A 26,985-nucleotide genomic window follows, 5' to 3' on the forward strand; every position below is an offset into this window, starting at 1 on the left:
CTTATCATACAAAATGGATGATGGACATCCACAAATTAATACCATACCTAATGTAACATATCATACTAATTTGAGTATTCCAGCTCTTGGTTGACTATGTTACGTCTACCCCTGAGTCCAGGTTGGACAGAATGGCACAGGAAAATACTACACATGACACACTGGTATATTTATACCTCCCTCCCTCTCTGGGAGTATTTTGTGTTTCCATTGTACCATTTGTTTTTATGCTTTGGGGATGTAGCCTAACACAGTGGATTGAATGAAATATTGGATCTCTCTCTCTCTCTCTCTCTCTCTCTCTCTCTCTCTCTCTCTCTCTCTCTCTCTCTCTCTCTCTCTCTCTCTCTCTCTCTCTCTCTCTCTCTCTCTCTCTCTCTCTCTCTCTCTCTCTCTCTCTCTCTCTCTCTCTCTCTCTCTCTCTCTCTCTCTCTCTCTCTCTCTCTCTCTCTCTCTCTCTCTCTCTCTCTCTCTCTCTCTCTCTCTCTCTCTCTCTCTCTCTCTCTCTCTCTCTCTCTCTCTCTCTCTCTCTCTCTCTCTCTCTCTCTCTCTCTCTCTCTCTCTCTCTCTCTCTCTCTCTCTCTCTCTCTCTCTCTCTCTCTCTCTCTCTCTCTCTCTCTCTCTCTCTCTCTCTCTCTCTCTCTCTCTCTCTCTCTCTCTCTCTCTCTCTCTCTCTCTCTCTCTCTCTCTCTCTCTCTCTCTCTCTCTCTCTCTCTCTCTCTCTCTCTCTCTCTCTCTCTCTCTCTCTCTCTCTCTGAGAATGTACTCAAGTACGGAACATCCCTAGTTTTATAACCAGAGACCTGTATCTCTATAGGACAACTGTGGGGCTTGATGCGGAATGCTGACCCCCTAGGGAGTTCCTCAATGATGCTATGAGGTTATCACAGCATGGGAAGGTCAAACTCCTACCCAGCGCTGCAGTTTGGGCACTGACCACCCCAGGGACATGACAACTAATGAGGAAATTATCATAATTAGTATTAGCCTGAATATAATTACTTGGATAATTGATGTAACAGCCTCTATATTAAAAGGCCTTTTTACAATATCATGACCACAGAGACATCATTGAGCTCTGACTTGACCTTGGGTCTGAGTACAGCACAGTAGTCTGAATACAATCAGCACCATTTGTCCTCGGGACAGAATAACCACACTATGAGACAGCTCAGTACAGTAACAGAAGCAATCCTTCTTGTTCTGTCCTCAGTTCCATGCAGATACAGTTGAAGTCAGATGTTTACATACACCTTTGCCAAATACATTTAAACTCAGTTTTTCACAATTCCTGACATTTAATCCTAGTAAAAAGGTCCCTGTCTTAGGTCAGTTAGGATCACCACTTTATTTTAAGAATGTGAAATGTCAAAATAACAGTAGAAATAATTATTTATTTCAGATTTTATTTCTTTCATCACATTCTCAGTGGTTAGAGGTTTACATACACTCAATTAGTATTTGGTAGCATTGCCTTTAAATTGTTTAACTTTAACTGCTTAATTGCACTAGCATCGAATAGTTCCCACGATATGCAACTTTTCAGGGAAGTCAGGAACCAATACACTCAGTCAGTCAGGAAAGCAAAGGCTAGCTTTTTCACAGAAATTTGCATCATATAGCACAAACTCCAAAAAGTTCTGGGACACCGTAAAGTCCATGGAGAATAAGAACACCTCCTCCCAGCTGACAACTGCACTGAGGGTAGGAAACACTGTCGCCAACAATAAATCCACGATATCGAGAATTTCAATAAACATTTCTTTGCTTTTCTCCTGGCTACCCCAACCCCAGCCAACTGCTCCGGCACCCCCCGCAGCTACTTGCCCAAGCCTCCCCAGCATCTCCTTCACCCAAATCCAGATAGCAGATGTTCTGAAAGAGCTGCAAAACCTGGACCCATACAAATCAGCTGGGCTAGACAATCTGGACACTCTCTTTCAAAAATTATCCGCCGCCATTGTTGCAACCCCTATTACCAGTCTGTTCAACCTCTCTTTCGTATTGTCCGAGATCCCCAAAGACTGGAAAGCTGCCGCGGTCATCCCCCTCTTCAAAGGGGGTGACACTCTAGACCCAAACTGTTACAGACCTATAACCATGCTGCCATGCCATGCCAGATCATTGACCATTTCGAATCACACCGTACCTTCTCCGCTGTGCTTTCCGGTGTCCGATCTGGTCACGGGTGCACCTCAGCCGCGCTCAAGGTGCTAAACGATATCATAACCGCCATCGATAAAAGACAGAACTGTGCAGCCTTCTTCATCGACCTGGCCAAGGCCTTCAACTCTGTCAATCACCGTATTCTTATCGGCAGACTCAACAGTCTTGGTTTCTCAAATGACTGCCTCGCCTGGTTCACCAACTAGTTCTCAGTCAGAGTTCAGTGTGTCAAATTGGAGGGACTGTTGTCCGGACCTCAGGCAGTCTCTATCGGGGTACCACAGGGTTCAATGATGTAGATTTTGCTGCTGGTGATTCCCCGATCCACCTCTACGCAGACGATACCATTCTGTATACACCTGGCCCTTCTTTGGACACTGTGTTAACAAACCTCCAAACGAGCTTCAATGCCATACAACACTTCTTCCGCGGCCACTAACTGCTATTAAATGCTAGTAAAACTAAATGCATGCTTTTCAACCATTCGCTGCCCGCACCAGCCTGCCCGACTAGCATCACTACTCTGGAGGGTTTCGACTTAGAATATGTGGACAACTACAAATACCTAGGTGTCTGGCTAGACTGTAAACTCTCCTTCCAGACTCATATTAAACATCTCCAATCAGAAATTAAATTGAGAATCGGCATCCTATTTCGCAACAAGGCCTCCTTCACTCACGCCGCCAAACATACCCTGTTACCAAAGCCCCATACACCACCCACCACTGCGACCTGTATGCTCTCATCGGCAGGCCCTCGCTACATATTCGTTGCCAGACCCACTGGCTCCAGGTCATCTATAAGTCTTTGCTAGGTAAAGCTCCACCTTATCTCAGCTCACTGGTCAAGATAACAAAATCCACCCGTAGCACGCGCTCCAGCAGGTATCTCTCACTGGTCATCCCCAAAGCCAACACCTCATTTGGCTGCCTTTCCTTCCAGTTGTCCGCTGCCAATGACTGTAACGAATTGCAAAAATCTCTGAAGCTGGAGACTTAAATTTCCCTCATTAACTTTAAACATCAGCTATCTGAGCAGCTGTACATAGCTCATCTGTAAATAGCCCATCCAATCTACCTACCTCAACCACATATTGTTTTTTTATTTACTTTTCTGGTCTTTTGCACACCAGTATTTCTACTTGCACATCATCTGCACATCTATCACTCCAGTGTTAATTTATTAAATTGTAATTACTTCGCTACTATGGCCTATTTATTGCCTTACCTCCTCGTGCCATTTGCACACACTGTATATACTTTCTTGGGTAAGTGCTAATGCCGTTTTTATGAAATATAAATATATATTAATATATATATATATATAATTTGCAATGAAATGTGTGATGAAATATGTGGTTTGTTTGGGTATTTGTGTGTGTGTGTGGGTTTGTTGGTTTCTTTGGGTGTGTGTGTGTGTGTGTGTGTGTGTGTGTGTGTGTGTGTGTGTGTGTGTATGTGTGTATGTGTGTATGTGTATGTATATGTATGTATATATATATATATATATATATATATATATATATATATATATATATATATATATATATATATATATATATATATATAATTTTCCATGTCAGACATATGTATTTTCCATTTTTTTATTCAAATGGGATGGCGTAGTGGAGTAGATGGAGCTACTCCTCTCCATTTCCATATGAAATAGCCATTGGGTGCTGTTCGGGGGAGGGCAGGCCCACAACAATGGCCGGAGTTGAATGGAACAGCACTTCACCTTAGTGACTGTTCCCTCTGTACTATACAATACATATCTGTTTATTTTATGTGATGATAAAAGGCTCACAAATACAAATATTTTTTTTATGTTTTCTTTCACAGTGATAGCGACTCTGACTGGGAGTCCCCGGTGCCAAGCTGCCCGCTCTACCTCTGCCCCCTCTACTCCTGCCTCCAGTGGTGTTCATATGCCACAGTTCATTACTGCAGGCATGACTGTGCCTCAGGGCCAAAAGGGCAGAGCATGGAGGCGTCGTTGTGTTCTGTGTCGCATGACCTGCACCACTTGTTCAGTTTGCCTCTGCTTTACATCACAAAGAGACTGCTATGGGACATGGCACAGGCAGCAAAATATTGTGTAGAGGACTTCCAAAGGGTCTACTGGTTTTTTAAATATTTATTTTCTAATATTTTTTTTAAACATTTTTCTATATATTTTTTTGTGTGTTAGAATTGCTTTTTGATATGTTGTATATAGTTATTTGCACTGTTGTATATAGTTATAGGTCATTTAACCAATTCGGCCACTTGGGTACATTTGGGCAATTTGTGTGGGACACCTGGGTGACTTCATGCTAAATGTCATGTAGCTCACCCATTCCTGAAATTATCAGTCTGAAACTTTGCACACCTACAGTTGCCCTCTTGTGTTAACCATCAAAATTATCTCCAGCATCCTATCTGACTGTGTGGCTATTCTAGTACATGTGAAAGATGATGCTACAACAATAAAAAACAGAAAACATATGCTCTTTCTTTCTCTTTTATTCCACCAGATCTACTGTGTTATATTCTCCTACATTCAATTAACATTTCCACAAACTTCAGAATGTTTCCATTCAAATGATACCAATAATATGCATATCCTTGCCTCTGGGGCTGAGCTACAGGCAGTTAGATTAGGGTATGTCCTCAGGCGGAAATTGAGAACAAGGGATGCAGCCATAAGAGGTTTTAAGTGTCTGGGTTAGTGTCCCGCTCCTTGAAAGCGGAATCTCTAGCCTTTAGCTCGGTGCGGATGTTGCCTGTAATCCATGGCTTCTGGTTGCGGTATGTAAGTACGGTCACTGTACGGTCACTGTGGGGACGACGTCGTCGATGCACTTATTGATGAAGCCGGTGACTGAGGTGGTATACTCCTTAATGCCATTGGATGAATCCCGGAACATATTACAGTATGTGCTAGCAAAACAGTCCTGTAGCGTAGTGCCCGTGTCATCTGACCACTTCTGTATTATCTGTAGTATTTTACCAGACGTAGCTGCTCTGTCCTGCTGAAAAACGGAGAAGCCAGCCAGCTCTATATTATCCATGTCGTCGTTCAGCTAAGTCTCGGTGAAACGTAAGATATTACAGTTTGTAGGACTGTCTTAATTGTAGATCGTCCAGTTTGTTTTCCAATAATTGCACATTGGCCAATAATGCGGAGGGCAGTGGTGGTCTACTCACTCGGCGAGGAATTCTCACAATGCACCCAGACCTCCGCCCCCGGTATTTCCGTATTTTATTCACGCGAATGGCGGGCATTTGGGCATTGTCTTCACAAAGCAGTGTATCCTTCGCGTCGGACTCATTAATCAAAAAATCTTTGTCCAGTTCGAGATGAGTATTTGCTGTTCTGATGTTCAGAAGCTCTTTTTGGTCATAAGAGATGGTAGCAGCAAATATAGCAGCAACATTATGTACAAAATTTGATACAAAAAATGCTAAAAAACAACTACATTTCAGAGCTGGTTAGGAGCCTGTAAAAAGGCAGCCATTCCCTCCGACAACCATCCCCTCCTCAGCATTTCTGAGAGAGCAGTGTGTGTGTGTGTGTGTACCACATTGGGTTTAGTGAGTGTGTGAGTGTGAGCATGTACACTACCGTTCAAAGGTTTGGGGTCACTTAGAAATGTCCTTGTTTTTGAAAGAAAAGCACATTTTTTGTCCATTAAAATAACATCAAATTGATCAGAAATACAGTGTAGACATTGTTAATGTTGTAAATGACTATTGTAGCTGGAAATTGCATATTTTTAATGGAATATCTACATAGGCGTACAGAGGCCCATTATCAGCAACCATCACTCCTGTGTTCCAATCGCACGTTGTGTTAGCTAATCCAAGTGTATCATTTTAAAAGGCTAACTGATCATTAGAAAAAACTTTTGCAATTAAGTCAGCACAGCTGAAAACTGTAAAAAAGCAAAAAAACTGGCCTTCTTTAGACCAGTTGAGTATCTGAAGCATCAGCATTTGTGGGTTCGATTACAGGCTCAAAATGGACAGAAACAAAGAACTTTCTTCTAAAACTCGTCAGTCTATTCTTGTTTTGAGAAATTAAGGCTATTCCATGCGAGAAATTGCCAAGAAACTGAAGATCTCACACAACGCTGTGTACTAACTACTCCCTTCACAGAACAGCGCAAAATGGCTCTAATTAGAATAGAAAGAGGAGTGGGAGGCCCTGGTGCACAACTGAGCAAGAGGACAAGTACATTAGAGTGTCTAGTTTGAGAAACAGATGCCTCACAAGTCCTCAAATGGCAGCTTCATTAAATAGTACCTGCAAAACATCAGTGTCAAGGTCAACAGTGAAGATGTGACTCGGGATGCTGGCCGTGTACATGTATTTGCATCCTCAGCACCATGCATCCCACTGGATCTGGCATGTGAGCTACGTAAGAACCTCACAAAGAAATAAGCTACAAGATCAAGTTGGCAGGTACACACGAAACAAGGCCCATTGTCACGCCCTGACCTTAGAGAGACGTTTTATTTCTTTATTTGGTTAGGTCAGGGTGTGATTTGGGGTGGGAATTCTATGTTGTCTATTTCTTTGTTTTTGGTCAAGTATGGTTCTCAGAGACAGCTGTCTATCATTTTCTCCGATTGGGGATCATACTTAGGCAGCCCTTTTCCCACTTTCTGTTGTGGGATCTTGTATTTTTGTGTTGCATGTGTTTGCACTACTAGCTTTACGTTCGTTGAGTTGTTTATTGTTTTTTGGTGGAACATTTTAAATTAAAGGAAAATGTACGCCTACCACGCTGCACCTTGGGCTCATTCCAACAACGGACGTGACAGAAGATCCCACCACAACTAGACCAAGCAGCATGCTCGGGAGGAGATGGCATCCTGGTCTATAGAGGAGGTTGAGGAGAGAATAGCCTGGACTTGGGAGGAAGTATTGGAGAAGTATAAGAGCCTGCCATGGAGGCAGGCAGAAGCAGCGAAGGAGGGACAGCAACGAAGTCGGGGAGGTAGGCCACAGAAACACCAAGACATTTTTTGGGAGGGGCACATGGAGCAGTCGGCAGTGCCGAGGAGTGAACCAGAGCCAGTCTGGGAGAAGAAGGAGGATTTGGAGAGGAGAGAAATGGGAGAGTTGTTGAGTTGGTGGAGGATACACAGATTTGGTATAAAGGAACGTGTTGTCAGTTTAGTGCCACCTGAGTCAGCTCCCCGTACTCATCCTGAGAAGTATGTTAAAGTTCCGGAACTATTGATGCCGGCTATACACACCAGGTCTCCAGTGCATCTTCACAGCCCAGTGCGTCCTGTGCCAACTCCTCGCACTCTCCCTCAAGTGCGCTTTCCCAGTCAGGTGTGTCCTGTTCCTGCTCCTCGCACTCTCCCTCAAGTGCGTGTCCCCAGTAAGGTCCGTCCTGTTCCTCCTCCCCACACTCGTGAGGTGAGTGTCATCAGCCCGGTGCCACCTGTACCGGTCCCACGCATCAGGCCTCCAGTGCGCATCCACAGTCCAGTACGTCCTGTGCCTCCTCCCCGCACTCGTCCTGAGGTGTGTGTCATCAGCCCGGTGCCACCTGTACTGGCACCACGCCCTGACCTTAGAGATACGTTTTATTTCTCTATTTGGTTAGGCAAGGGTGTGATTTGGGGTGGGCATTCTATATGGTATATTTATTTGTTTTTGGCTGATTATGGTTTCCAATCAGAGGCAGCTGTCTATCGTTGTCTCTGATTGGGGATCATACTTAGGCAGCCCTTTTCCCCACTCTCTGTTGTGGGATCCTGTCTTTTTGTGTTGCATGTGTTTGCACTACTAGCTTTACGTTCGTTGAGTTGTTTATTGTTTTTTGGTGGAACATTTTAAATTAAAGGAAAAGGTACGCCTACCACACTGCACCTTGGTCTCATTCCAACAACGAACACATGAAAACTGTGCAGTGCAACCAATTTGTTTGTGGACCCGAAGCATAAAGAGAAGACGCGATTGATTAATGTGTAAAGGCACGGAAATAATAGCACAATATAGTGTTTGATACAATCAACAAATCACTGTTTTTTAAAATGTTATCATCATTAATTTTTCCACAAATTTCTTTATGCAATTAATTGTTTAGAATTGTTCATGACTGGTGCTTTTGTTTAGGAATACAGCAAATAATTTCACCTGCACACCTGGCTGGTTATATTATTATTCTCATATTTTTTTGTTTCTAATTTGTTAAAAGAAGCTGTAACTGGACTTTATTAGTTACTATAACTCTATTACTAATCAAATCTACAAATAAAGTTGATCAAATGGATTACACTGTAATGTTTTTATTGTAAGGGAAATGAAAATAGGCTACAGGCCTACGTTTTTTCTAGGACTTTGTAGAATTATACAAAACATATCCTTGACTCTATCTATCTCTGTTGTTATTTTTGTTTGTTTGCGCGCCTTGCAGGTTGAGAGCATCTGATGCATATGCTAAAGGGGAAGCCCAGCAACTTTCTCTAGCTGGTACTTATATTCTAAAAGGCTAGACGGTTCTAGTTTTAATGCATTTAATATATTATTATTCCAGTCTTTTACCGTTCTGATTGTTGGAGTAGACACGTTGTTTGCAGAGCACACAACCTATGCTACACTTGTGAGAAACAAGTTTTGGTTCATTTCATTCCATTTAAGCGCTTTGTCAATTTCGTCACTGTCTTTTGTTTGGAACCCTCCTGTCAATGTTGAGTAAGGATGCGCAACTGATTACACATAGAAGTAGGCCTATAGGCTACCGGACCTGCGCAGAAATGTATGTATATATGTGTCCATTTGGGGATATGATAGTATTTCTGATTGGCTTAATGCACCACGACTAATGAGCTGTGGAGCTTCTCAAAGTAATGTTTTCTTCACCTCATACAGCAAGAAAATGGAGTCTGTTTCTACATCCATTGAGAATAACAATAGCTCCTCAATGTATTAGAAAAATCTTTCCAGCTCTCTCCCTTTCGATATCCACTCAGCGTGAAAGGAAAAAATGTCATACTCTGACCCAGTGGAAACATCATAAAATAGGCCTACCCAAATACTTCTTATCCCTTGAGCAAATAGTCTACAGCGGTGTCTGTCCCGAGCTCACTGGCGCAGGAAACTCTGAGGGCCCAGAATATTTTATACAATGTTGCAAGGAGCTTCTGTAAAGACCCAAGTTAATAGTTGATACAATGTTTCAAGTGTGTTGCAGACAGGCCAATGTGTCAGGATATTTTCTACCTGCAGATTGCAATGTTTTCATTTGTTGGCTTTATAGGCAATTTTTACATAGTTGGCAATGGCAATAGAAGTAACTTTTTAGGTTTGTACCATTTAGATTTGGATAGAATTTTGATTAACCACATGACAATGATTTTGAGATATGAAGACATTATTATAAATTAAATGAAACTGTTCCACGAAAATGTGCATTTGAAAACCCTAACTGGCACGCAGATTGGTAGAATTTGTAAGATAAATCGGCACTCCTCGTGCAGCCTATTACCGGCAACTTCATGAGAGTAACTGCAACATTTTCGAAAGCCAGTAGGTGTGGGAGGAGGATGGTCGGGACAGGTTAGGTTTTCTTTTCTTCTGGTTATCTTGATCTCTGGCTCCCTCTTGAGTAATTTGTGTCTTATTTCATCAAACATTGTGCTTAAAGCATCAGACAAGCTCAATGCATATTTGATTGATTGATTTTTATTATAACACATAGGGTGTGTCTATATATGGAAAAATGCAAGTTTAAAAATTTCGACCAATCGATTGGTTGAAAGAACAGATTACTTTTGGTCGGCCAACGGACAGCCCTAAATCATATACAATATACAATGTACAAAGTCTTAGAGTGATGGACTGTGCCATCCCAGCGGCCTCCGCAATGATTAGTCCACTGAGAAGGCGCGAATCAGACAGGTGTCTTGTATGTCATAAAAAAAATCTAAATAAATTTGCGACCGCTCAAGAAAAAAAAAAACTCTGTCGACCAACAGCCTATTGACATACAGTATACACCACACAGGGTTCATGGAGTGTGTTACAGCCAGGCCACTCACTCACCTCATGCCGAGGGTGGAGTGGTTGTGGAAGTTCTGCAGCAGCTGTGGCACCCCCATGATGGCATCGAACAGCATAGCCAGGGAGCCTAGGCCCTCCACAAACAGCACAGAGTCCAGCAGGAGCAGGGTGAGGAAGGCACACAGCACCGTGAAGGCAAAGCAGAACAGCAGGTATTCCTCAAACGCATTCCAGCTCCAGAAGTAGCACAGGTCCAGATCTGAGAGGGGGGAGGGAGGGAGAGAGGAGGGAGAGAGAATGAGAGAGAGAAGGAGAGAGATGGGGAGGAAAGGTGAGGGGGTGGGGGTGGAGGAAGGAAAGACGGGAGAGAAAGAGAGGGAGATAGATGAGGGAAAGAAGTGGAGAGAGATTCCTTCATTAGAAAATGCAGACATTCATTGAACACAGCACATAAATCAATAGAGTGCAGGTAAGTGAATTAAACATTGGAGAGACTTTTTTAAAAAGCTTTTCACATTTACATAATATCTGGCTCTGGATCCTGCAAGCGTCATCACTGACATTATTCCATCCACATAGCGCCAATACAGAGCTACAGTACATAGAGCTATTCTAATAACTCAGTCAACCAGATTAAAAAAAAATAAAAAATTAGATTAAAAGTACAGAGTGAAGTAAAATTTAGCCCCAGAGACTAAGCCTACACTCTGACCAATGAGAAAAAGAGATGCAATGTGGCAGCTAAAATAAAATGTGGTCAGACAGAGCTCCTCTCTCACTAACAAATATTAATTATTCAGATATTTTAAGACTATTTCAACTTCCATCCATTATTTTCCATGTTTGCACTGGCAGCCCAATAGGGTAGGCCTACTGTATATAGTAGCAGAACTCAGGAGAGGAGACAAACCGTTCACAGAGAGGCATGTAAATATACAGTTCCAGATCTGCTTCACTGGCTTTTATTGCCATTGTTCATCGCATTAGAGTCTAATGGATATGGATATAAAATCCTAAAAGGAGAGAGAAGGAAGGCAGCGTGACATCAAAGCTCAGAGAAATCAGAAATAGAAAGGGAAATACCTAGTCAGTTGTACAACTGAATGCATTCAACTGAAATGTGTCTTCCGCATTTAATGCATTTAACCCAACCCTGAGTACTAAAGAGAGCCCTGGGGGTCACAAGCTGAGATAAGGGTCTAGCTGAGTGTGATACCTAAAATCCAGACACAACCATGCATATTGAGCGCCAGAGGTTCTCGGTTTGGTAGTGGTAGGTATAGGACCAGTCAGCTCCTCACAAGACAGTAATCCCACATGATGAATGGCCTCGTATTCCTTTGAAATTACCAGAGAGGGGGAATTGAACGAGCTGACATCAGCTGAATGGAATTGATAGCTAAATAAGAGCCCATTTGTAAGTGAACCGACTGGACTCTGATGTTCCATGTAGGAAGTGGCCGTGTTCCGCGTATTGTCAATAGGTTCTGCATTCTGAGATTCTGCAAAGAACACTTGGCAACACCTGTCAGGGGAACCGTGATGAAGATGGTACACCCCCGTCAGGAACACAGCACCTTTACACACCACCGCTGGGCTCACGGAATTGTGGGAGAGGCAAGAGTAAGACGTCTCATAGCGAGAAGAATGCATGATTAATGTCCTTATCATGGGACACCTCCTACAGATCCAATACAGAGATAGAACAGGAGATAGGATCTGAGGGGGACAGGACACAGGCACGAGCGTTGAAACACGCCCGCACACACACAGAGTCGCGTCCGTCCTTGTAGTGAGGGCCGGTGCGGTGCCCAGGCTATCTCAGCACATGAATAATGTTTGTAGAGTCAGACGCTGACACTGATAGCTTCTGAACAGGGCCTGGCAGAGAGGCCTTATTCAAAGAATCCTCTGAGGACTTCATTTTTCACCTGTGAATAAAATCAGATTGATTTTACCCCGCCACCTCCCACAACCCCTTATTCTAGTGTGCTGGCAGCTGCAGGGGCAAGCTCTGCCATTTGTCAGGAACATGAAAGCTCTTCTCTCCTTTAAATAAGGCAGGCAATGCTGCTGAGAGCAGCAGTACTACTGGCACTCCTAAAGCTTGACCTGTTTTCCAAACTGTGGTCTGTTTTGTCCAAATACAGTATATTGTAGTTCCCTCTCTCTATTCCCCCCTCCTTCTCTCCATCCACTCACCCTCTCCATTTAATAAAGCCTGGTAGTTTTATTTGCACAATCATAAAAACACCTACCTCAAATTGTTAAGTAAAACATAATGAAGAAACATAACCAATGGATCTGCATCACACCCAAAAGAAACAAATCAGTAAATCTACCTCTCTCTCATCTCTGCCCCTCTCTCCCTCCCTTGTCATCCTTCTCTTTCGCTCTCATCCAGGCTGCTGCACCATCTGAGGCAGGCTGGCCTTACCAGTGAGATCCCTTTCAGTGTTGTGCTTACCTTAGCCAGTCTGGAGAGCAGAGCAGTAATGATGTGCAGGTCAGCTGTTTGTTCACCCGCACCCGCCCGCAATTGGTAGCAACCCATCCCCAACCACCTGGGGATGGGTAACTAGGATGGTGCCGGAGAAGAAGGGTGACGTTTTACATGTCCCCAACCAATTTTGTTTTTTTCTAACGTATTTTTAAAATTTATTTTGAACATAATGTTGCTGCTACCGTCTCATATGACCAAAAATAAATTCTGGACATCAGGACTGCGATTACTCACCACGGACTGATAGAATCCTTTTTTTTCTTTAACGAGTCTGACAACCCCGACATGAATGACATACTGCTCTCCTGGGAACAGGCCCAGATACCCATGATTTGCGTGAAGAGAAGGCGAAGAAAAAGGGGCCAAAGTGCAGGCTGCCTTCTGAGAATTCGTAGGCGATCTAATAAACCCCCACTTCCTTCCATTCTGCTAGCAAACGTGCAATCTTTGGAAAATAAAATAGATGACCTACGCGGAAGATTAAACTACCAACGGGACATTCAAAACTGTAATATCTTATGCTTCATGGAGTCATGGCTGAACGATGACACTATTAACATACAGCTGGCTGGTTATACGCTGTACCGGCAGGATAGAACAGCGGCGTATGGTAAGACAAGGGGCGGCAGACTATGTATTTTTGTAAATAACAGCTGGTGCACGATATCTAAGGAAATCTCGAGCTATTGCTCACCTCAGGTAGAGTATCTCATGATCAGGTAGACCACACTATCTACCTAGAGTTTTCATCTGTATTTTACGTAGCTGTTTACATACCACCACAGACTGAGGCTGGCACTAAGACTGCATTAAATGAGCTGTATTCCGCTATAAGCAAACAAGAAAACGCTCACCCAGAGGTGGCTCTCCGAGTAGCCGGGGACTTTAATGCAGGGAAAATTAAATCCGTTTTACCAAATTTCTATCAGTATGTTTAATGTGCAACCAGAGGGAAAAAAAACTCAGGACCACCTTTACTCCACACACAGAGATGCATACAAAGCTCACCCTCCATTTGGCAAATCTGACAATAATTCTATCCACCTGATTCCTGCTTACAAGCAAAAACTAAAGCAGGAAGCACCAGTGACTCGATCAATAAAAAAGTGGTCAGATGAAGCAGATGCTAAGCTACAGGACTGTTTTGCTAGCACAGACTGGAATATGTTCCGGGATTCCTCCGATGGCATTGAGGAGTACACCACATCAGTCATTGGTTTCATCAATAAGTGCATTGATGACTTTGTCCCCAAAGTGAATGCATGTACACACCCTAACCAGAAGCCATGGATTACAGGCAACATCTGCACTGAGCTAACGGCTAGAGCTTCCGTTTTCAAGGAGCGTGACTCTAACCCGAAGCTGACAAGAAATCCCGCTATGCCCTGCGACGAACCATCAAACAGGCAAAGCATCAATACAGGACAAAGATCAAATGGTCCTACACCGGCTCTGACGCTCATTGGATGTGGCAGGGCTTGCAAACCATTACACACTACAAAGGGAAGCACAGCCGAGAGCTGCCCAGTGCCACGAGCCTACCAGACGAGCTAAACTCGCTTCGAGGCAAATAAAACTGAAACATGCATGAGAGCACCAGCTGTACCAGAAGACTGTGTGATCACGCTCTCCGCAGCTGACGTGAGCAAGACCTTTAAACAGGTCAACAGGTCAAGGCCGCAGGGCCAGAAGGATTACCAGGACAGGTACTGCGAGCATGCGCTGACCAACTGGCAAGTGTCTTCACTGACCTCTTCAACCCCTCCCTGTCTGAGTCTGTAATACCAACATGTTTCAAGCAGACCAACATAGTCCCTGTGCTCAAGAACACTAAGGTAACCTGCCTAAATGACTACCGACCTGTAGCACTCACGTCTGTAGCCATGAAGTGCTTTGAAAGGCTGACCATGGCTCACATCAACACCATTATCCAAGAAACCCTAGACCCACTCCAATTTGCATACCGCCCCAACAGATCCACAGATGATGCAATCTCTATTGCACCACACCGCCCTTTCCCACCTGGACAAAAGGAACACTTACGTGAGAATGCTATTCATTGACTACAACTCAGCATTAAACACCATAGTGCCCTCAAAGCTCATCAATAAGCTAAGGACCCTGGGACTAAACACCTCCCTCTGCAACTGGATCCTGAACTTCCTGACGGGCCATCCCCCAGGCGTTAAGGGTAGGTAACAACACATCCGCCACGCTGATCCTCAACACAGGGGCCCCTCAGGGATGCATGCTCAGGCCCCTCCTGTACTCCCTGTTCACTCATGACTGCACGGCCAGGCAAGACTCCAACACCATCATTAAGTTTGCGGATGCCACAAGAGTGGTAGGCCTGATCACCGACAACAACTAGACAGCCTATAGGGAGGAGGTCAGAGACCTGGCCATGTGGTGCCACGACAACAACAAAGGAGATGATTGTGGACTACAGGAAAAAGAGGGCCGAGCACGCCCCCATTTTCATAGACAGGGCTGCAGTGGAGCAGGTTGAGAGCTTCAAGTTCCTTGGTGTCCACATCACCAACAAACTAACATGGTCCAAGCACACAAAAACTGTCATGAAGAGGGCACGACAAAACTTAGTCCCCCTCAGGAGACTGAAAAGATTTGGCATGGGTCCTCAGATCCTCAAAAGGTTCTACAGCTGCACCATCAAGAGCATGGTTGCATCACTGCCTGGTATGGCAACTGCTCGGCCTCCGACCGCAAGGCACTAGAGGATAGAGCTTCCTGCCATCCAGGACCTCTATACCAGGAGGTGCAAGGCACTACAGAGGGTAGTGCGTACGGCCCAGTACATCACCGGAGCAAAGCTTCCTGCCACCCAGGGCCTCTATACCAGGCGGTGTCAGAGGAAGGCCTTAAAAATTGTCAAAGACTCCAGCCACCCTAGTCATAGGCTGTTCTCTCTGCTACCGCATGGCAAGCGGTACCGGAGTGCGAAGTCTAGGTCCAAGACGCTTCTAAACAGCTTCTACCCCCAAGCCATAAGACTCCTGAACACCTACCCAGACTATTTGCATTGCACCCCCCCCCCCCCCCCCCCTCGTAAGTAAACATTTCACTGTAAGATTTTAAGCATGTAAGATCATTTCACTGTGGGATCTACACCTGTTGTATTCGGCAATTGTGACTAATAACATGTTATTTTATTGGATAAAGACAGCACCTTTACAGACAGTCCTCCACTCCTGTTCCCAAGTCAAAATGGGGGATATAATTTTACTGCAAGAACTGCTTAATTCTGTAGAAGTTAATATTATGTAAGGCTATGTGAGAGGTTATAGACCTACAGTCAGTGTTCTCATTTCAGTTACTATTCCATTTAACCCATCCAAACAGTACAGTTCCCTTCACATGCCATATTTGAAGTAGAATTTGTTCAGTGCCTCACAGTCATCACACATAACATCTCTCCCAAACATTAGGTTACTGTTCTGGCCCTCCCTTCTCTTTATTTAAACTTTAAACCCACTCCGACATTGTCCTTTTTACCTCAGTGAATCGATGTTAAATTTTTTTGCCTAAGTTCCCAAAAGCATTTGGCAATTGCCGTGAATTTGGCAGGCTTACAGCTAAAGCTTAGGCTTACACACTAACGTCAGATAACAATAATGAAAGAAAAACCTCAATGTAGCCTATAGATCTTTATTGCACAAGAATGATGCATTTACCTATTTTAAAAAATCTTGATTTAACATGACCGCCACCCACCCAGCCTTCATCCACACAATATTGTACTACCTTAAACCCGCGTGCCCGCCCGCCATGCGGATATAACTGCGGGGACTGTAGGTTGTGAGTAATCCCGCGCATCACTAGAGAGCAGACTTGTTGACGAGCTGCACTTCAAAAGACCCACACAAGAGGCACCACATCAAGGAGGAGTGGGGTGGTGAGGTGCACTTATTTTTTCCCCCAGCTCTTCAGATCAAACATTTTAATTACTAAAATAGCAGAAAAACTCAAAGCACTCAATGGAAATTCTTCACACATCCGTGTGACAGTGTTGGTAGCCCAGGGCCGGTAGGTCTACAGCGGAGTCCAGCTCAACCACATCTAGAATGCCAGAGGGTTTACATTCTGCTAGTCATCTGTAAGACATTCAGCTCAGCAGCACTAACAACTGCTAGTGTTAGCAATAGAGGTCTTCACGGGTCCATTCCGAAATGGGCCTTGGGATTTTCCATCCGGACCCGATATACATAAATACATTTTTTTTAACATAGCGACCCGTTCCAAATTGACCCGAGGACAACTAGACCCATTGTCCCTTCACCTGCAGGGTCACCATGGCCAAACCAGCCATCCTGTCTCTGTCTGTCAGCTGAACAAATAACTCTGGGACAGGTCAACCATGGGCACAGAGATGATGCCCTTTCAGCTAACAGTACACCCATGAGTATTGATAGTTCAAAGGGAACATATAACACAAGCTAGGTTGAATCCAGAATAATAAACCATTAAATCAGACCTGCCTGACAAACTAATAGAAAAACAGGAAGTTGGCTATGCCTACATACGATCAGTGTGGTCTGCACATATTTTACACAACATCACTCAGACTGACTGGTGAGGGGACTCCTACAGTAACTCACCACTAGCAGTCCTAACAACATGGCACCTATGCCCAGGTGGCATGGCCTATGGGTAGAGAGCTGGCTGTGTGAGAGGGCATCTGGCAGGGCAGGAGGAGGTTTGTGGGTTGTGTACACGTTTTAATGAAGGCAGCAGACACAGAGGGCCTGGTTTCTGTACTCCCTCAGTCAGCAGTGGGTCTCATTTGAATAATGCAAGAGCTTCAGAAATAGTGGGCTGATTGGCCTCTCATTAAGAAACACTGGACCACTGTCCTTTCTCATATTGCACAAGTAGGCATGTAAGTGCACATACTCACATGTAAAGAAAACATACAAGTGTGCACATGCACACACATAAGCATGGACACATGTTAAACCTTCAAGCTTCACCTCTCTGTCATGTCACAGTTTACATAGGAACACAGCAGAGCAAAAGTGTCATTAAAATCTTGCCCCAGGTCAAGAAGTAGGATTTGTAATTTATCAAGTCAAATTTAAATGAACTTGATAATGGGTTTCGATTACAGCTGTATTACAGCATACAGTGCCTTGCGAAAGTATTCGACCCCCTTGAACTTTGCGACCTTTTGCCACATTTCAGGCTTCAAACATAAAGATATAAAACTGTATTTTTGTGAAGAATCAACAACAAGTGGGACACAATCATGAAGTGGAACGACATTTATTGGATATTTCAAACTTTTTTAACAAATCAAAAACTGAAAAATTGGGCGTGCAAAATTATTCAGCCCCTTTACTTTCAGTGCAGCAAACTCTCTCCAGAAGTTCAGTGAGGATCTCTGAATGATCCAATGTTGACCTAAATGACTAATGATGATAAATACAATCCACCTGTGTGTAATCAAGTCTCCGTATAAATGCACCTGCACTGTGATAGTCTCAGAGGTCCGTTAAAAGCGCAGAGAGCATCATGAAGAACAAGGAACACACCAGGCAGGTCCGAGATACTGTTGTGAAGAAGTTTAAAGCCGGATTTGGATACAAAAAGATTTCCCAAGCTTTAAACATCCCAAGGAGCACTGTGCAAGCGATAATATTGAAATGGAAGGAGTATCAGACCACTGCAAATCTACCAAGACCTGGCCGTCCCTCTAAACTTTCAGCTCATACAAGGAGAAGACTGATCAGAGATGCAGCCAAGAGGCCCATGATCACTCTGGATGAACTGCAGAGATCTACAACTGAGGTGGGAGACTCTGTCCATAGGACAACAATCAGTCGTATATTGCACAAATCTGGCCTTTATGGAAGAGTGGCAAGAAGAAAGCCATTTCTTAAAGATATCAATAAAAAGTGTTGTTTAAAGTTTGCCATAAGCCACCTGGGAGACACACCAAACATGTGGAAGAAGGTGCTCTGGTCAGATGAAACCAAAATTGAACTTTTTGGCAACAATGCAAAACGTTATGTTTGGCGTAAAAGCAACACAGCTGAACACACCATCCCCACTGTCAAACATGGTGGTGGCAGCATCATGGTTTGGGCCTGCTTTTCTTCAGCAGGGACAGGGAAGATGGTTAAAATTGATGGGAAGATGGATGGAGCCAAGTACAGGACCATTCTGGAAGAAATCCTGATGGAGTCTGCAAAAGACCTGAGACTGGGATGGAGATTTGTCTTCCAACAAGACAATGATCCAAAACATAAAGCAAAATCTACAATGGAATGGTTCAAAAATAAACATATCCAGGTGTTAGAATAGCCAAGTCAAAGTCCAGACCTGAATCCAATCGAGAATCTGTGGAAAGAATTGAAAACTGCTGTTCACAAATGCTCTCCATCCAACCTCACTGAGCTCGAGCTGTTTTGCAAGGAGGAATGGGAAAACATTTCAGTCTCTCGATGTGCAAAACTGATAGAGATATACCCCAAGCGACTTACAGCTGTAATCGCAGCAAAAGGTGGTGCTACAAAGTATTAACTTAAGGGGGCTGAATAATTTTGCACGCCCAATTTTTCAGTTTTTGATTTGTTAAAAAAAGTTTGAAATATCCAATAAATGTCGTTCCACTTCATGATTGTGTCCCACTTGTTGATGATTCTTCACAAAAAAATACAGTTTTATATCTTTATGTTTGAAGCCTGAAATGTGGCAAAAGGTCGCAAAGTTCAAGGGGGCCGAATACTTTCGCAAGGCACTGTATGAGACTGACTGGGTACCAGACAGACTGACCTGGACATGACTGCTGATCAGGGAGCAATAATGTGGGTCTGAAAGTGGATCCATTCAAACTCGACACTAGAAAGACAATGTACTGTACCCCTCAATATTTTGAACAAGGACAAAGACTGTGCCGATATAGCTATGTCATTAAGTTCATATTCAATGAGGCAGCTCTAAGTTCACAAATTAAATTGAAATAAAATATACTTTCTAAGTCATTTAGCCATTCAGGCATGTCCATATTTGCATTTAGCTATATATAGTAGATGACTGCAGTAATATTCTATTGTCTTGTGGCTCTGCTGCAGTGTTCTGTCTTATAGGTTGACCTTTCATCAACCCCTACCTCTGTGTTTAATGAATATGCATTCAAATAAATGATAAGAGGACTGATTTGCATATACTGTACATACCATTATAAGATTCCGATGCATAGTAGTATCACACTAATTTATCCTGGAAGATTATTTCAAAGGCAGCACAAACCAAGGCAATCACATCCCTGAATGCTCACTAAAGCAGGTCATGTTGAGTAAGCCTTTTCATGGTACTTTCCATAATAATCTAAGACAGGGTTCCCCAACTAGCAGAATAGTTTTATTTGTCATTGTTGGACATAAGACTGTAAAAACACCAAGGAAATCAGCTCCAAGTTATTTTAATTTTACAAATCTGTTACCAAGTATTCCCATGCATAATAAGAGAGACAGGTGATCGTATATACAAATGTAAGCAAGGAGCTGACAAGGTAAAAATCTGTCGTTCTGCCCCTGAACAAGGCAGTTAACCCACTGTTCCTAGGTCGTCGTTGAAAATAAGATTGTTCTTAACTGACTTGCCTAGTAAAATAAAAGGTCAAATAAATAAATAAATAAATAAAATCCCTGATCGAAGAGAACAAACTAAACTTTGCAGTCAGGCAGAAGACTTGAGTTTAAGATGAGCGAGGGTATCTCAAACTTTAGCATGACATCAAGTCTGCCATTGATTTAACTTAGATTAATCTCTTATACAATGGTTTAAAGTTATGTATATTAACCCCAGGTGTAAAATAGTAAATAATAATTACTTCTCAGAAAGTATTGAGCTATTAAGAGGAGTTAAACATGGCTGTCCGTTGTCTCCATATCTATGTATTATGGCCATCTCGAAATGCTAGCTATTAAAATCAGATCCAACAAGAACATCAAAGGGTTAGAAATGCAGGGATGTCAATGTAAGCCGATTACTCAAGTGTTTTCTGAAATCTGCAATCCAGATCCCTTCACAGTCTCATTGAAGATCTTGATCACTTTTCTATCCTCTCTGGACTAAAACCCAATTATGTCAAGTATATCATATTACTTATTGGAAAAGACACAATGTTTAAACTACCTTGTAGTTCACCAATAAAATGGGCGGATGGTGAAGTAGAAAATATAAATTAACTTACCACAACCAATTTCAATTGAAAGTTTGCAAAAATAGATAAGATTCTGCAACAATAGAGAGGTAAGTACTTGTCTATAAATGGAAAAATCACATTGATTAACTCTTTGGTCCTATCACAGTCTACTTACTTCCTAATAGTGCTGCCTTCTCCAGACAACTCATTTTTTAAATCACATGAGCAAAATATATTTTACTTTATTTGGAACGCAAAAACAGACTAAGACAAAATTAAAAGTGCCTGTTATATAATGAATATGGTTTAATGCTTTAAATATTAAACCAGTAGATTACTAAGTAGATTACTAAGAAAGGCTCATCCTTTGTTAAAAAAAATGGCCTTTTCCCTTTATACAGATTACAATTTAGAATTTCTGACTAATGGAAAATTCTACTTTGTTTAAAGTATGGCCCTTTCTTCAACAAGCCATACAAAGCTGGTTAAAAATAAAATGTTATCCTCCAGAAAAGATACAACAAATATTACAACAAATAATATAGTTAATCTCAAATATATTGATTGATAAAAAAAACAGTGGTATTATACAGTACCAGTCAAAGGTTTGGAAACACCTACTAATTCAAGAGTTTTTCTTTATTTGGACTATTCTCTACATTGTAGAATAATAGTGAAGACATCAAAACTATGAAAGAACACATTTGGAATCATGTAGTTATCAAAAAAGTGTTAACAAATCAAAATATATTTTATATTTGAGATTATTCAAAGTAGCCACCCTTTGCCTTGATGACAGCTTTGCACACTCTTGACATTCTCTCAACCAGCTTCATGATATAGTCACCTGGAATGCATTTCAATTAACAGGTGTGCCTTGTTAAAAGCAAATTTGTTGAATTTCTTTCCTTAATGCATTTGAGCCAGTCAGTTGTGTTGTGACAAGGTAGGGGTGGTATACAGAAGATAGCCCTATTTGGTAAAATACCAAGTCCGTATTATGGAAAGAACAGCTAAAATAATTGTATTTAAAAAATAAAAAAAACTTTATTTAACTAGGCAAGTCAGTTAAGAAAAAAATATTATTTATAATGACAGCCTACCCCGGCCAAACCATAACCCGGACAACTCTGGGCCAATTGTGCACCGCCCTATGGGACTTCCAATCACGGCCGGTTGTGATACAGCCTGGAATCTAACCAGGGTCTGTAGTGATTCATATAGCACTGAGATGCAGTGCCTTAGACTGCTGCGTCACTCGGGAGCACCGAGTGGGGACAAAGAGAAATGACAGTCCATCATTACTTTAAGACATGAAGGTCAGTCAATCTGGAAAATGTCAAGATCTTTGTAAGTTTCTTCAAGTGCAGTCTCAAAAACCATCAAGGGCTATGATTAAATTGGCTCTCATGAGGACTGCCACAGGAAAGGAAGAAGTTACCTCTGCTGCAGAGGATATGTTTATTAGAGTTAACTGCACTTCAGATTGCAGCCCAAATAAATGCTTCACAGAGTTCAAGTAACAGACACATCTCAACATCAACTGTTCAGAGACTGCGTGAATTGCTGCAAAGAAACCACTACTAAAGGACACCAATAAGAAGAACAGACTTGCTTGGACCAAGAAACACAAGCAATGGACATTAGACCGGTGGAGTCCAAATTGGGAGATTTTTGTCTTGGACCGCCATGTCTTTGTGAGATGCAGAGTAGGTGAATGGAAGATCTCAGAATGTGTGGTTCCCACCGTGAAGCATGGAGGAGGAGGTGTGATGGTGCGGGGGTGCTTTTCTGGTGACACTGTCAGTGATTTATTTCTAATTCAAGGCACACTTAAACTGCATGGCTACCACAGCATTCTGCAGCGATACGCCATTCCATCTGGTTTGCGCTTAGTGGGACTATAATTTGTTTTTCAACAGGACAATGACCTAACACACATCCAGGCTGTGTAAGGGCTATTTGACCAAGATGGAGAGTGATGGAGTAATGCATTAGATGAACTGGCCTCCACAATCACTCAACCTCAACCCAATTAATATGGTTTGGGATGAGTTGGACTGCAGAATGATGAAAAAGCAGCCAACAAGTACTCAGCATATGTGGGAACTCCTTCAAGACTGTTGGAAAAGCATTCCAGGTGAAGCTGGTTGAGAGAATGCAAAGAGTGTGCAAAACTGTCATCAAAGCAAAGGGTGGCTACTTTGAAGAATCTCAAATATTAAATTGATTTAGATTTGTTTAACACGTTTTGGTTACTACATTATTACATATGTGTTATTTCATGGTTTTGATGTCTTCACTATTATTGTATAATGTAGAATAGTCCAAATAAAGAAAGACCCTTGAATGAGTAGGTGTGTCCAAACTTTTGACTGGTACTGTATGTATTAATTATATTATGAATAGAGAATGTAGTTATGTCACATATGTAGCTATTGAAAACATATGGGAATGTCTGCTCAATTCAATGTTACAACCAACTGATTTCAGCATTACTGCAGAAAATGCAGGAGGCAAGTGGAAGAGGAGAAAGGGAGGCAACTTGTTTGTTTGCCATATATTGGGGCGGCAGGGTAGCCTAGTGGTTAGAGCGTTGGACTAGTAACCGGAAGGTTGTGAGTTCAAACCCCCGAGCTGACAAGGTACAAATCTGTCGTTCTGCCCCTGAACAGGCAGTTAACCCACTGTTCCCAGGCCGTCATTGAAAATAAGAATTTGTTCTTAACTGACTTGCCTGGTTAAATAAAGGTAAAATAAATAAATAAAAAAAAAAAAAAAAAATTAAAGATACAAATTGTCTGAAAAGGATTGGCATAAATAGAAAAATATACCAGTTTAATTTGAGGACAAAAATGTGGACAGCTGCGCCATACAGGTTGCTAAATGAATTGAAAGAGATTTTCTAGATTTTCTTCATACAGTGCCTTTCGAAAGTATTCAGACCCTTTGACTTTTTCCACATTTTGTTACGTTACAGCCTTATTCTAAAATGGATTAAAGAAAACGATTTCCTCAGCAATCTACACACAATACCCCATAATGACAAAGTGAAAACAGGCTTTAATCAATTTTAGCTCATAAAAAATAAAAATAATAAAAATAATAAATAATACCTTATTTATGTAAGTATTCAGACCCTATGCTATGAGACTCAAAATTGAGCTCAGGTGCATCCCGTTTCCATTGATCATCCTTGAGATGTTTCTGGGGAAGGATGCCAAAACATTTCTGCAGCATTGAAGGTTCCCTAGAACACGGGGGCCTCAATCATTCTTAAATGGAAGAAGTCTGGAACCACCAAGACTCTTCCTAGAGCTGGCTGCACGGTCAAACTGAGCAATCCAGGGAGAAGGGCTTTGGTCAGGTAGGGGACCAAGAACCCGAAGGTCACTCTGAGAAAGCTCTAGAGTTCCTCTGTGGAGATGTGAGAACCTTCCAGAAGGACAACCATATCTGCAGCACTCCACCAATTAGGCCTTTATGGTAGAGTCCCCAGACGGAAGCCACTCCTCAGTAAAAGGCACATGATAGCCTGCATGGAGTTTGCCAAACGTCACCTAAAGGACTCTCAGACCATGAGAAACAAGATTATCTGGTCTGATGAAACCAAGATTGAACTCTTTGGCCTGAATGCCAAGCGTCACGTCTGGAGGTAACCTGGCACCATCCCTACGGTGAAGCATGGTGGTGGCAGCATCATGTTGTGGGGATGTTTTTCAGTGGCAGGGACTGGGACACTATTCAGGATAGAGGGAAAGATGAACTGAGCAAAGTACAGAGAAATCCTTGATGAAAACCTGCTCCAGAGCACTCAGGACCTCAGACTGGGGTGAAGGTTCACCTTCCAAAAGGACAACAACCCTAAGTACACAGCCAAGACAACGCAGGAGTGGCTTCGGGACAAGTCTCTGAATGTCCTTGAGTGGACCCGCCATATCCCAGACCTGAACCTGATCGATTATCTCTGGAGAGACCAAAGAATCCCAAGAAGACTCAAGGCTGTAATCGCTGCCAAAGGTGCTTCAACAAAGTACTAAGTAAAGGGTCTGAATACTTATGTAAATGTGATACTTCAGTTAGATTGATGAGGGGAAAAAAATATTTAATCAATTTTAGAATTAGGCTGTAACGTAACAAAATATGGAAAAGGTCAAGGGGTCTGAATACTTTCCGAATGCACTGTATATCTAAAAAACTTCATTGTTGACATGCAAAATATTGTGAGACTATATCAACAACGGACTAATGAAACAATACCGAAAGATAGTTTTGCCGTGGAATATTCCTTTAATATTAGGTAGAATCAGGACAAGACAAGGACAGAGCCAATAAAGGGCTGCGTTTTATCTCTAGTTCTCTGAGCTAAATGCAAGTCACACAGCAGGATTAAGACTGCAGGACAGGATAATGATAGTGTGTGAAAGAGAGAGACACAGAGAGATTGAATAAATAAAACAAAGCAGCTCTGATAAAAGTTACATAAGAAACAACCATGCAAGCCAGAGAGAGGGAGAGAGAAAGAGTGGCATGGGGTCAAGGGCAGAGTAACAGTAACACATGCACTACAGCAGGGTTTCAGCAGGGTTCCCCCCACAGCAGCATGCTGATGATGCCAGTCTCCAGGCTCTACTCTACACAATGCCAAGCGGCACACCTGACTGGGATCCATTTAGGCTAGTTGATTTGGGAGAGAGGGATAGAGAGGGTTGGGGAATGAGTGAAAAATGAAAGATTAAAGGAGAGAACAATGACAGGATAGGACAGAAATTAAGTATAATAGACATTACATTAGACAAGGAGAGGGACAACAGTATATGCCAACTACTTTGAACCTACTTCAAAGTCAGTCTAAAATGAACAATAAAATAAATAAAGAGGAAATAAAGATGCCCAGTGCATCTATCTTCCTATCAGAGAGCCCGGTGTGGGACAGTGGGGGTCACAGTGGTTAGGCCTCCCTCACAGGGCTACCATGGAGCAATGAGACAGCAAGGACAAGCTGGATGACAAAGAAGGGGAGCGTTTTCTGACAATGACTTGGGAAGATCACATCACCAAGACAACTATTTTTTTTTTTTTTTTTTTTTTTTGTCCAGTCGGATAAACACTCCAAACAGCCTACCCGACCGCTCGGAGGTGTCCGCATGGACCTAAAGCACACCGTTGCCTTGTTTTGTATCACATTCGAATGATAAAACTGGGGGACAAAAACACAATTTCAGAATGTGGGGAGGACATGTCTTTCCTGTCCCCAGTGAAAGTTGCGTCCCTGCATATTGAGGACAGTGGCATCACTGTATTCTGGTGAATGTGGACGATATCATGGCCATGTCCTTTTTACTATTGCCCTTTGTAGCAAGAGAAATCCTAAGTAACTTCCTCAACCTTGTCAGACCTTGCTGTCTGAATCTCTCTTTAAGCCCACCGAAATGGAGCCTCCCGAGAGGCGCAGCGGTACAAGGCACTGCATCGCAGTGTGAGATGCGTCACTACAGACCCGGGTTAGATCCCAGGCTGTGTCACAACTGGCCGTGACCGTGAGTCCCATAGGGCGATGCACAACTGGCCCAGCATCGTCTGGGTTAGGGGAGGGTTTGGCCGGGGGGGCTTTACTTGGCTCCCCTGGCAACACAGGGGTCAGAGTTCAGCCAATTGATGCATTGAGAGAAAGAGAGACTGTATGCGTTGGATCATTATTGCCAATGTAGCTAATTAATAAAATCTTGTCAGAGTCAAAGGGCTGGAGGCACCAGACTACTCTGTCTAATCACACCCTTACTGGATAGCACAGCATGCAGCCACACAATCAATGAGGGGTATCAGCGCCAACGGGGAATCAGCCCCAAGGTTAGAGCAGCAGCACACTTTTTAATGGAAGACTGGCTTTACACTAAACCAGAGCTGGTTTCCCTTGGTGTGACATAAACTGGTGCTGTGTTTGGAAGGCAGGGTTTGGGGCTATGAGAACAGTGTGAGACAAGGTAGAGGAGACTGGAGCCTGCCTCTGGGAGAGCCCTGGGAACAAACAGGGCTGGAAAATCTGCAGCCCATGTTTGCGTCACAACCAGAACTCTGGAGGCTAAGAGTACACTCAACAACAAACACACAAAAACAGTCACCAGACATTTTACATGCACACACA

At 42.8% G+C, this 26,985-nt stretch overlaps 1 protein-coding gene across 1 annotated transcript in view; it reads right to left on the bottom strand.

The window, feature by feature from the left end:
• Positions 1-9,836: 9,836 nt before the first annotated feature.
• Positions 9,837-26,985, bottom strand: part of LOC110520015 (solute carrier family 66 member 2) — a 32,530-nt gene continuing 15,381 nt past the window's right edge. The window contains exon 4 of the mRNA XM_021596976.2: positions 9,837-10,429. Within this exon, the coding sequence (XP_021452651.2) occupies positions 10,209-10,429 (221 nt within the window). The 3' untranslated portion in view covers positions 9,837-10,208. The remainder of the gene's footprint in view (positions 10,430-26,985) is intronic.

Source organism: Oncorhynchus mykiss, chromosome 1 (genome assembly GCF_013265735.2).
Source record: "Oncorhynchus mykiss isolate Arlee chromosome 1, USDA_OmykA_1.1, whole genome shotgun sequence".
Taxonomy (NCBI): domain Eukaryota; kingdom Metazoa; phylum Chordata; class Actinopteri; order Salmoniformes; family Salmonidae; genus Oncorhynchus; species Oncorhynchus mykiss.